At 36.9% G+C, this 13,804-nt stretch overlaps 1 protein-coding gene across 13 annotated transcripts in view; it reads right to left on the bottom strand.

Moving 5' to 3' along the window:
• The window catches only part of Schip1 (Schwannomin interacting protein 1), a 459,616-nt gene that overhangs the window by 34,745 nt on the left and 411,067 nt on the right, over positions 1 to 13,804 (bottom strand). For all 13 annotated transcript variants that reach the window (XM_067100968.1, XM_067100970.1, XM_067100974.1 and 10 more), the window contains one exon: positions 6,066 to 6,163. In XM_067100968.1, coding sequence (XP_066957069.1) covers positions 6,066 to 6,163 — 98 coding nt within the window. The remainder of the gene's footprint in view (positions 1 to 6,065; positions 6,164 to 13,804) is intronic.

The following is a 13,804-nucleotide window of genomic DNA, read 5'->3' as shown; positions in this document are numbered from 1 at the left end:
CGAAATAATGGTCTATATGATTAAAACAATGTCACTGGTAATAATAGTCTCTAGTGGTGCAGTGGTTACAATCCTCACTTCAATAAAACATTCCTTGGAATAATTCACTGTGCCTCTGCTGACAGGTTTCATTTAACTGGCACTTACTACACTGAGGAGGGTCGCAGGTCATGTTGGTAAGGTTATGGGGCTAGCAACCTCATCCCAAGAGCTGCTGAGAACTGCAAAGTAAGCACCTTCTGTGATCCACCCCGTTTAATAATAATAATAATAATTATTATTATTATTATTATTATTATCATTATTATCATTATATTCCGTTTAAGTGGATATATAATAATAATAATAATAATAATTATTATTATTATTATATTCCGTTTAAGTGGACATATAATAATAATAATAATAATAATAATAATAATAATAATAATAATAATAATAATAATAATAATAATAATAATACTAGAGGCCATTTCAATGTTTACTTAACCTTCAACCGATTTCCACTTCGAATTTCCATTGTAAACATTCACTGAGGGCAGCTCCCATTTCCATTGCAAGACTGAGATAATTATTATCAATACCCTGAAATGGTCAACTTTAAAAGCGGAGGCCTGTATGAATATTCTATGACTAGCAGATGTATTTTGGCAGATGTGAGTATGCGTTTAGCACACGGAATCACAATTGCAAGGATACATTACGTTGAAATGAAGTAGATGGACCTTACAAAAGAAACCTAATTTTTCAGTGTCCGTCACACGTAACTACATAAATAAATGTGTGCAATACTTCATGAATGTTAGGTACATACAGGCGCATGATTATAAGCATGAGGACGAACGCGCATACATACATACATACGTATATTATTTATACATACAATAAAACATACATACATACACACAAAAATTACGTAGGTACCTGTAAAAAGTGACCAATAGATTCTCTCTCTCTCTTTATATATATATATATATATATATATATATATATATATATATACATATATATGCGTGTGTGTTTTGTGATCTTAAACGACTAGAACTAATACCAACGAAGCCCCTGTATAAAGAGCAAAGTAATTAAATAATGAATCAAAAGGTAAAAGAGAATGAACTTAACAATGGCAGGCACCACCTCGAGTTTATAAGCAAGAGAGGGGCAACCAGAAACAGCCAGTTGTTTGTGACGAGGGTTTGTAACACGTGCCAGGCACCGCGTCACGCACCGATTAAATGAATGTTAAAAGCTAAAAATGAAGGGGAAAAAAAGATGGCGTCCAGGGGTCACGCTTTCAATTCGATGCATTGTTGCTAATGGCTATTCACTTTCCCTTGAGTATTCCTCCCCCCCCCTCTCTCTCCATGTATACTGTATATATATATATATATGTGTATATATAAATATATAAACTGTATACATATATACATACACACACACTCAATATATTACATACATATATATATATATATATATATATATATATATATATATATATATATATATATATATATATATATATATATATATATAGAGAGAGAGAGAGAGAGAGAGAGAGAGAGAGAGAGAGAGAAATCAACTGGTTTTATTATTATACCAGAGAGAGAGAGAGAAAACTCAACTGGTCACTTTTTACCAGATCCGTACGCAATTTTTAATAACCACAATGGCCTCTTAACTTCTGTATTTCTTCACACTTTGGAAACGCTTGTCACCGCTGAGCCTCGATCCGAATACAGAAAGAAAAGAAGATATTCTGATGCCCGACCAGGATTCGAGCTCGCGTCGCGGGTATCAGAACGAGGTAACGATGATGGGTAATTATCGCTACCTCGTTCTGATACCCTCAACGCGAGTTCGAATCTTGGCCGGGCATCAGAATATCTTCAATTCTTTCTTTATTCGGCTTAGCGGTGACAAGCGTTTCCAAAGTGTGAAGAAATCGTGAAGTTAAGAGGCCATTATGGTTATTAAAAATTATAAACACATATACATTGTACATACATACACACACATATAATTATATATATATATATATATATATATATATATATATATATATATATATATATATATATATATATATATATATATATATATATATATATATAAACAATACATAATAAACAAAACCTCCTACCTGAGCCCATTCAGAAACTCGACCGAAGCTCTCATCATCGTCGCAAAAATCATCAGGACCACCATCACTGCCGAAATCATCACTTTCGGTAACCTGGTCGCACTCTTCAAAGGTGTAAATATGAGCCACCAGAATCTCTTCGTCCCCGGTTGGGACAGGTGAATAACCAGCTGTTATATTATATACAATATCCATTATAGTTATGAGAGGTGAGTATTCTTGACGATTTTGTCAATAGTGCCATTTCCTCATTAGCGTCCGAAGTTTACGTCAAATGTAGAACATGTTTTGGGCGGTCATTGATTTGAATACCCTTGAGATTTATTCTGCAATATAATGTCAGTCGAATGGTGCTTCTTGTTCAGCGCTGAAATTTATGCCAAAATTCAAATCGGGTTTGGACGGGCATTGGTTTGGATAACCTTGACAATCATTCTGCAATAAAATGTCACTCCAACGGTGCTATTCTGTATAACAATGAAGATGATTGGTCGATATCAATTAATTTAAAAATCGCAAGATAATCTGAAGAAACGAATTTTCTACACCGAATCTTTAATTATTATCCTTGGGACATTCCCCTACATTAAAACATCTCACGCACCACTGAACAAAGTGAGAGATTGGTCCCACTTCTGTTTTGCTTGGAAGAAGTGCAAGATGAGGAGGGTGTTTCAGTGCCAGACACAACAACTGTGGTTGGTGTGGGTGTAGCTAAATTCTAGGTACACCAAGAGCTGAGGGTGTAAACTCATCTACAGCTGAGGATGTCAACTCAGTCTCAGGGAAATTAGCCAGCACAAAACAGCTGCTCACTATTTATTTTAGGCTTGCATTGCCCTGACCATAAAAAAAACAAGGTTATTTTCTGATATGACGAGTAATCTTCTCCCCTGTTCATGGTCAGCTAAAAGTGCGAAAAACCTCTTCTCTTGCTAGGAGTCTACGCTTGCTTTTAAGGCAAAGGCATCCTTTTAGGGGAGTTTTCCCGTTTTCTTTCTTCTAAACTTGAGTGTTTCGTTTTCTTTATCATTCAGAGGTTACCTACTTTACTTTATTTGTTCATTAGGCGACACGTTTCGCTGACATTTCATTAACTTCTAAGTCCACTTTACGTTCAATCACGAAACACTGATGAATATTTTGTAACTCTAATTCTAGATTTTGAGTTCTGAATCCTGAGACTTCAGTATCTCGACTTTTTGATCTGTTTCATTGCCAAGATAAAAACAAGAAATGATAATCTTTAGCTCACCAGCAATCTAGGCCCCAAGTTCCGTTAAGTCGATTCAGGACCAGTTCGTTTTCCACGTCACTGGGCATGTAGAAGTCATATATATTGAGTCTGCTATTTCTAAAACGAATAACATCTACTTAGTCGCGTATGCGAACGTGGCAACAAGATACGATTTAACAGGTCATTTTTGGCAAATATAAGTGAGTGACTATCATGCGTCGAGTTATCAGTACCAAGGAAATAGGGCATTTTCGCAATTTTTGGGCCAAAACAAAGTCGTTAAACGTAAAGCGAATGGCGAGCAAAAGTGACAAATACTGAAAAATTTGAATAAAACAAAACAGTGAAGATATTTAAGATTCTTCAATGGCCAGAGTTCTCATATCGCTCTCAGACTGAAGGACCCAAGGGTTTAGAAATGTCGGCGACGGGGAAGTCTATGTTTATATCAAATTCTAAACATTACTAGACAATATACTGTATATATATATATATACTGTATATATATATATATATATATATATATATATATATATATATATATATATATATATATATATATATATATATATATGTATATATATATTCAGTAGCTTCGTGGCTCTGTGGTTAGCATCCCCCGCCTCACCAACCCTAGATCGATCCCATGAGGAAGAAAGTGGGAGACTGGAGCAGTTTCTTAGAAAAATTCCAATGACCTCCGTAGTGAAATATGCACGTGTTGGTTGCTAGCAGTTTCTTAATTTAAAAAAAAGCCAGTCGACTTAAGTAGTGATACTGTACGGGGCGTGGAACAATACAGGGGTAGCAACCTCATCCCAAAGTGGGTTGCTGAAACTGAAAGGTCAACACGCCTTGCAGCCACCCGCTACGAAGTTAAGGCGCAGAGGTGAAGAAAATATGTCCAAAACATATTGCACTTTGAGGCATGATTTCTTAGCACCAACATCGATATATAAACATTCTAATTGCTGACCTCAATCGTGAGTGGAACGTTTTCTTTCAAGGAATATTAGGAGCACAGCCAAAGGATTGAAGGCGTCATTCTCGGCGGTATTCACCTCACAAATAGGGAATTAAATAAGATCTAAAAACCGCTCCGTGTGAAAGCAACTGATGATTCATCAAGGAAGCCTAACATTTAAAAGTCAGTTCACGGTAAAAGAAGACTATATATATATATATATATATATATATATATATATATATATATATATATATATATATATATATATATATATATATACATACAGTATAATATCTATATCTGTATATATATACATATATAGTCTACTGTGCGGTCGCAATCAGAACATCAAATATATATATATATATATAAATCAGCATATACACACACAATCAGAACATAAGCAGCACTCCACTTAATATGACACAGAAACTGAATAATACTATTCTGGTAACATGTACAGTAATCTAATCTCTGTTATCACCCAACCCTGATAAGACGAGATAAGTCTACACGATTTCGCAGAGCGAACCGGGCTATAATCGTCCCGCCGATTATCTACAAGTATTATAATTATCTCAAGAGATAATTCTACAGGCACATCACTACCGAGTTGGCAGTATACGCGAAGCCGTGATTTCATTCAAGAATGTGCACATAAAAGGAAGGCAATGGAGTGTTCTTATGATACAATAAAGGAAGAAATTAATTGAGATGTTTTAAGAATCATGACTAAATTTGTAGGTAAATATCAATTAACCTGATTTTTTTAATATTTCAATAAACCAGTTCAGCTGAGGTACTAAGACGATTTTCCAAAGAGCACTACGTTCCTACTAAAATTTGCAGACAACTGGATATCACGCAACTTATTTTATTCAAGTGTACAAAAAACGAAAAACATTAGCGTTTTTTATAAACATGTATATGTAAGTATGTAAATGCATACATATATAAATATATATATATATATATATATATATATATATATATATATATATATATATATATATATATATATATATATATATATATAATATATATGTGTGTGTGTGTGTGTGTGTGTGTGAGTGTGTGTAAAATCACACTCCGTCGACAAGCAATTAACTCCAGACCTCTCGATTCCTTTAATAGTTTTCGAGACGTATTCCCCTGAAATCCTTGAATTCAAATTCAGGAATAAAACGGAAAAACGCTAAGATTCAAACCCGGATTAGCAGAACTAGCAGAGATCCACCAGACCTTGTAAGAAAGCCTCAGACACAGTTGAGATAAACACATTATATATCCATTACTAATTCATATCAAGAGAGAGGAAAGAACCATAACTTGTGATGCCTAAAACAGAAACAAGTAAAAATGCGCCGAAGTTTCTTCGGCGCAATCGAGCTTTCTGTGCATCGTATAATCACGGCCACCGAAAACAGATTTATCTTTCTGTGGTCTCGGTATAATGCGGTATGAGACGCGGCCCATGAAACTCTCAGCCGGCCTTGGTGGCCTGTGTAACGTTGCCAGAAGCATGATCAAGGCTAACTTTAATCTTGAATAAAATTTTAAAAAACTAGTGAGGCTAGAGGGCTGCAATTTGGTGTGTTTGATGATTGGAGGGTGGGTGACCAACATACCAATTTGCAGCCCTCTAGCCTCAGTAGTTTTGGAGATCTGACGGTGGACAGAAAAAGTTTTTTTTACTGAAAGCTAATAAAACGGGTACTCACCCTCCTCTCTTCCTCTTTGGTGGCTTTGAGGTGGGCCTCGATGGCGTCCCAGTCGATTTTGGGCATTGCTGTCTCCATGGTGTACACATCGAATTCCCCTGCAAGAGAAGAAAACCAGTATTAGGATGGATAGTAAATTATGAAATTGATTGATTACTTTATTTTATGGGTTAGTGCAACTTCTACTCAAGCACTTCAGAATTAGTGGTTTATATATATATATATATATATATATATATATATATATATATATATATATATTTATTTGTAAGTGTTCAAACATGTTTATATTTATTTGTTTATAAGAAGCCTTACAAACTACCCACACAGAAACCATCCCTCCCAGAAACCAGCACACCACACTACCAATACACCTTTTCCTCCATACCCATAAAACCAGCCCCTCCCCATTCCCATTACCACCGTCTCCCCCGCTCCCTTCGCCCCAACCTCTTCCAAAAAGAAGGACTGTCCATTATTACACTTCTCTGACATCCTCCGCCGACACCAGACGCACTGACACTACTAATACTACGACTCTTATTCTGCCACTGGACTCTGTGGCACTTGACACTCGAGGACGACTGCAGCGGCAGCAGCAGCAGCAGCTGGTCTCGCCCTCCAAATCATCCTCATTTAGTGCAGTCATCAGCGCCCTCGTCATCTAGGATGCTTTAAAAGGGCAGCAGGAGAGGTGGTGGTGGTGGTTGGTGGTGGTATAAACTCTCGCTCTCGTGGAGGGAAGTACATTAGATGGACGTGTTTGTCGGTGTCTTGTACATTTGCATTTGGTTATTCTCAGTTTTTTTGTTTTGTTTGTGTTGTGCGAGGTAATGTGTGGCGTTGTGTGGGTTTTGCAAATGTACATTGTGACTTGCGTATGTATGTTCTCTCTCTCTCTCTCTCTGTCTACACACATATATATGTACATGTATGTATCTATACACACATGAATATATATACATGTGTAGATACATGCAAATATATACATATGCACACTGGCTACATGTGTGTGTTTATGCATACACACAGAGAGAGAGAGAGAGAGAGAGAGAGAGAGAGAGAGAGAGAGAGAGAGAGAGAGAGAGAGCTATGCCATAGTCAGTGTGTGTCTAAAACTACAGATAGGAGTATTATGCTCAACACACATTTCTCTTGTAACTCCCATTAATAACCACAATACGCAGGAGGAAAACTTATCAGAGAGAGAGATCCAGACAGAGAGAAAAGAGAGAAAGACCATTCCTATAGTGTGTGTCTATTTCAGATATGGCACAAACTCAAACACAAATTTCAAAGACCTTGAGAAATCTTATTTAAACAAAATACGCAGGAGGAAAAATTACTTAAATTGACTAGATCTTCGACAAATTAAAAAGAAGAAAAGAGACCATTCCTATAGAGATTGAGGAGATGACAGAAACTCACAAACCAAACTCTTCGTTATATAAAAAACTTAAAATCAAAAGCAAAATAAAAGGAAATAACCTTTGAAAAAACACTTTACAAGAGAGAGAGAGAGAAAGAGAGATAGAGAGAGAGAGAGAGAGAGAGAGAGAGAGACTCACTTTCGTTATATAAAGAAGATTAAAAGAAGAAGAAAGAGAAATAAAGAGAGAAATAAGAGAGAGAGAGAGAGAGAGAGAGAGAGAGAGAGAAGAGAGACTCACTTTCGTTGTATAACTACTTAAAACTGAAAGCAAAATAAAAGGAAATAACCTTTGAAAAAATTGAGAGAGAGAGAGAGAGAGAGAGAGAGAGAGAGAGAGAGAGAGAGAGACTCACTTTCGTTATATAACTACCTAAAATTGAAAGCAAAATAAAAGGAAATAAACCTTCGAAAAAATTTTGAGAGAGAGAGAGAGAGAGAGAGAGAGAGAGAGAGAGAGAGAGAGAGAGAGAGAGAGAGAGAGAGAATGTGCTTGCTGACAGCTGTTCTTGCGTCATTTTAAAAGGACTCGAGCGATTATGAACCATGAGGGCAAAAGCAGGCTTTGTCCGCGAATGCAAACAACATGACGAAAACCTGCAAAAACTTCATTTGACAGAAAACAGTAATTACTGGCAATTATCTTCCCATGTGTGGGCGAGTCTCTATAAACTATTAATCTTTAGAGAACAAAAGACAAGTAAAGAATGCTCCAGAGTTTCTTCGGCGCAATCGAGTTTTCTGTACAGCTGCTACAGCGTATAATCAAGGCCACCGAACACAGATCTGTCTTTTGGTGGTCTCGGTATAATGCTGTGTGAGCCACGGCCCACGAAACGTTAACTACGGGCCGGTGGTGGCCTGTCCTATATATTTACCTGATGCACGATTATGGCTAACTTTAACCTTAAATCAAATAAAAACTATTGAGGCTACAGGGTTGCAATTTGGTATGTTTGATGATTGGAGGGTGGATGATCAACATACCAATTTGCAGCCCTCTAACCTCAGTAGTTTTTAACATCTGAGGGCGGACAAAATAGTGCGGACGGACAGACAAAGCCGGTACAATATTTTTCTTTTACAGAAAACTAAAATGCACGAAACTCTGAAAATTGAGGTTTGAAAAACAAAAATGAAAATCGAAAAATGACAAAATCTTGAAATCAAAATAAGAAAAATGAGAGGCAATCTGAAAAAGATAAAATAAAAAATCAAAGAAATTCGGATTAACAGAAAAACAATAACTGAAAAAACTCAGAGAGAGAGAGAGAGAGAGAGAGAGAGAGAGAGAATTTCGTCGTCAAATAAGAACTTAATACTAAAACCAAAGTAAAATTAAGTAACTGAAAAAACTTGAGAGAGAGAGAGAGAGAGAGAGAGAGAGAGAGAGAGAGAGAGAGAGAGAGAGAGAGAGACTGATTATCGTCGTCATATTAAAAACTTAACATTAAAAAGCAAAATAAAAGAAAACCGAAAATCTGAAAGAGAGAGAGAGAGAGAGAGAGAGAGAGAGAGAGAGAGAGAGAGAGAGAGACTCAATTCCGTCGACAAATAAAAACTTAATACTAAAAACAAAATGAAAGAACAAACTTTAAAAAATTTGAGAGAGAGAGAGAGAGAGAGAGAGAGAGAGAGAGAGAGAGAGAGAGAGAGAGCAATACTCACTTTCATCATCATACTCATCGTCGTATTCAAACTCGTTCATGTTGGAGAAATCGAAGTCCTTCTTGACGAGTCTCCGGAAGGGCTGAACAGCCCTGCTTATGATGTTCATGATTTGAAAACTTTATTTCCAATAGGCCTACTCCACTATAGGCCTATTATAACTTCAACAAATAACCCCTTTTCTTTTTAATTACTTCGTCGGGAAAGGGGTTTGGTTAATAATAACACGTACCTTTTCACTAAGGTCAATTGTCCGGAAGGGCCTAATGTTGACTAGGCCTAAATTAGGTCTAAATTATCTTGGGGACCTACAAAAGCCCCAATAAGATTAGCGTAAACTTACAGGTGGCTTATGAGTCTCGAAAAGCTTTTCAGTAAATTCTTTTGAGTTTTCCAATGTCCGTAGACCTAAATCAGGAGGCCTATACACTCAAACGTACCGATGAGAAAATATATTGGTTCCTTTATCTACACTTATTTGCATGTTGCAATAGCACTTCTATAAGACAAAAAAAATATATAACTATAGGCGCCAAGTTAGTTAAAATATGCAATTTTCTTTATATAAAGTTTCATATTCATTAAAAAGACCATTAAAAAACACAGAATATATATGTGTAATTTCCTTCATCTACAGCCACACACCAATAAAAAGCTTATAAAAAATGTCCATGCCAGTCCACAGTATTACAGGAAAAAAAAATTCATACTGACACGAAAAATCATTGCCAAAAGTTACCATAATTAAATTATAAAGTTTATAAAATCCCCATGAAACGTATCATCGTGAATCCCATAAATCCAGACTCATTTAATTCGTGTGATTAATCACATAATTTGAATCACATTACTTGTTATTAATGTTCTGTTGAATGACGATATTCAATTTGCATTTTGAATCCAAATAAATTCCCTCTCTATCTGTCTATTTATCTCGTGGCAAAATGGTACTACTCGGCTCCAAACCGACAGGAGTTGCGTTCGATCCCCAAACAAACCGAGATGAGGAATGATTTGATTCAAGAGTAAGTGTAAATCTGTAGACCTAGTTCCGGTCAAATTACCTTGAACGCACAAGGCATAACAACAAACTAAAATAGGTATAACCATTATAATAAAATAATATAGGCCCCTTTGAAGTACTAAATGGTATATGAATGCTTTCCTGAAAAGAAAATGTGCTTTTAAAACTCTACTTTACTCTTTTCACAACTTGAGCACTTTTCCCTCGCGCGCACCAAACAAATCTCAATTCCTTTAATCTTATGCCAATTTCCGTCGAGGCTTCTCTCAAACACATATATCACAGCGTTTTGTACGGATCTGCAATTACCCCAAAAGATATACCGGGGTAATAATTTCTTAGCCACAACTCCTGAACGCATTTATACAAGAAGAAGAAGACAAATGATTCCGAAAAGAAGACGAAGAAGAATGGAAGAAAGCCTGCGAGAAGATTTAATGTAAGTCTACAAAGAAATGTTAGACATGAATACAGCACAATTAGAAAGAAAAAGAGGTCTATCAGTTTGGGAGATTTACAGGGTATAAGGTCTAAAAGAAGAATGTTACAACTTTAGGGACAGGGCGATGATGACCTTAGCTGAGCAGGCTGGCTACAATTATTTCAGCGTTCAATTTTACTTCATAAACTTAAAACTGCCTAAACTTATACTTGATTTTTTATTCAACTCTTAATAATGAAATAATGGGTACATGTAGCTATAAATGGTAGTAAGATTACCTTCAATTAACCGAGTTATTTTCAATCCACGTAACAAGGAAATACAAATTTCCACATCATTTCTATCAAAAAATCACTTCATAAGAAACCTATTTAATCAACAACTGTAGAAACACTTGAGTAAATGGAACATTCTCAACTTCGAATTAATACTCAAGGGTCATTTTCACCAGTGCCCATAGGGCACGGAGGCCTTAATCTCCTCTCCTGCCCTGGCGACCGTTTGCCCCAAGGGAACACAGGAATAGTGACCCTGACCAGCTACACCAGAAGCCAAGGCAAATTAAGATTTCAGAGCTATACCAATACTTTCCGAAGTGTTGGTGTTTATGCATAAATACATACATATGCACGTAAATATAAAAATTGAATATATAAACAAAATTTCTATACGCTGAAGAACAGTCGGGAAGAAGTGGAAACGAAAAAATTGCACGTGGATTCAAGCACCTATATAAATACATAATTTACCGGAAGAGTAAGTTTCGGCCACGTGGTCAATACATAAAATCGAGATGATTTTAATATTCGCATTAATTTATCACGGTTTTCTAATTATCAACAAATCAATTTAACAACTGAAAGTTAAGGTACTTGAGGTAACTATACTGCTGGTGTGAATGATAAAATAATGTATAGACATTTTGGATGAAAAGAGCACTTATCCCACCATTAACTGAACGCTGACTGGCAGCGCGTCTTTACTTAATCACCGAAGGAGATACACTGATTCACCGAGTGATTCGTCTTTGCTGGACAGGTCACGGTTTCGAGGAGCCAGGAAATGGTTCAAATTATGCGAAACCTGTAGTATTTAAATCCAATAATAATTCAAACAACGCGTCAATTCATATATCAAAATGTCTGAACTTAAAGTCAGCTCCTGAACACCTGGGAAAATGTTGTCCTGTACTGTGTACTTTTGTTTGCGAAAAACAAAAGAAAGATGCAGTCGGAACAAAAGTCGCTGGCTAAACTTCTGTTGCTTGCCAGAGGAACGAGGTTCGGTTCGGATAATTATAGGCCTACGTTTGCAAGCATGTATAGATAAGTCTAGACCTAGGATAATAAGTTAGAGAATATTTCCGATAGGAATTCTATGTTAACGTGTCAGAGCCTATGGGAACGTTCCTACAGTTACAGACAAACAATGTTGTCGAGATAACATTAGGCCTAAATGGAGGGGTCAAGTGTACTCGAAAACAAAGCGAATTATGCTTCCGAGTTCGTCTGTACAAAATTCCACGGTTAACCAGCTCTGTCAGCTTAGAGCGTACTTAAGATTTTGGTTATCAGGCCCATCTTTTTATAAATAAAACGTGTTATAAAAGTTGAGAATTTTAAACTAATGAATTTTATGGATGAATAGACTAGGCCTATCTATGTTTTCCAAGGGAATGTGCCTAAGGTATTTTGTACATGGTCTAAACAAAAACAAACAATCCATTATTATGACACAATACGTTGTGGATGTTACATTCTCTCTCTCTCTCTCTCTCTCTCTCTCTCTCTCTCTCTCTCTCTCTCTCTCTCTCTCGCTATAACGCGCGTGCGCTCTAACAGCCCAGGATATGTCACCACCTTAGGGTTAGACGGTTGACTATAGAGCCACCTGTCGCGCGACCTCTCCCTTTCGCATAAACAAAGATGGGGGAAGGAAGTACTTGACCTGACCCTGGGGAGGTTAGGGGAGAAAGAGAGATTTGGGGAGGGATGAGGAAAAGGGGTGGGGGTGGGGGGGTTAGTCCACGTGCCCTGGTTCCCTCAAGACCTCAGAGCAAGGTCTATATGAGTCTGAATGAACCTCGGCCTAACAGCAGGATGAATGACGGACAAATGCGTTTCTGGCGTGGTTGTTGGCAGGCGAATAGGTCGTTCATTCTCTCTCTCTCTCTCTCTCTCTCTCTCTCTCTCTCTCTCTCCACGAGGTCGAACGACGAGGAATAAGCTTTCAGTTGAGGTCGCAGACACGAACGCTGATTTGGAACCATTGCAGACACCTCGCCTTGACCGATAACGGCGCTAAATTTATCCCAGGTTACGTAAACATTGCAAATGACAGGTGTCAGACCTGATTTACACCTGTTGGAATGAAATGCTGGGGAGTGGTTTTATTCAAGGTGGAGGGATTAAACTGTCAGGCAGGTGTTCTACTTCATGAATCAATGATGAAGACGATAATAATGATAATGATAATAATAATAATAATAATAATAATAATAATAATAATAATATAATAATAATAATAATGAACTTTTAAAAAACCACTGTGGTATAGGGTGTAACAAAAACAAAGTTTCCCATTTTTATTTTGAATGTAGCAGAGATCTTAAAGTGATACCCAAATAACAGAAAAAAAATATATATATATATATATATATATATATATAGAGAGAGAGAGAGAGAGAGAGAGAGAGAGAGAGAGAGAGAGAGAGAGAGAGAGAGCCACACTCTGTAGCCAATAGTAGAGAATCAGGACCACAGAACAACAGCAACTACAAAAAGAGAAGGCTTACTTTTATTCACCGATCTAGGCCTATAACAAAGATCTACAAGAAAAAAAAAAATAAGATTCTATTTGCCGGGAAAGTGTCGAGTTTCGAGTATCTTTTCGCATCGAAGCCATCAAAGGAGAGAAAAGATCTGAGGTAAAGATTTGTTGAAAGGAGGAAGAGGAGGAGGATTTGAAAAGAACTCCTTTGAAGCGGACGGGTTTTGACCGTTATTTTTTTTTTCTTATTGTGATACTCTGGCCGGAGGTGCCGGTGGCGTTGACATGTTTATTCCAGTCAGATAGAGAGAGAGAGAGAGAGAGAGAGAGAGAGAGAGAGAGAGAGAGAAACTCTAATAAATGATCTGGATTTAGTAAACTGAGGAATACTGTTGATAAATGCAGCT

Source organism: Macrobrachium rosenbergii, chromosome 56 (genome assembly GCF_040412425.1).
Source record: "Macrobrachium rosenbergii isolate ZJJX-2024 chromosome 56, ASM4041242v1, whole genome shotgun sequence".
Taxonomy (NCBI): domain Eukaryota; kingdom Metazoa; phylum Arthropoda; class Malacostraca; order Decapoda; family Palaemonidae; genus Macrobrachium; species Macrobrachium rosenbergii.
This window is presented reverse-complemented; position numbering and strand designations above follow the sequence as displayed.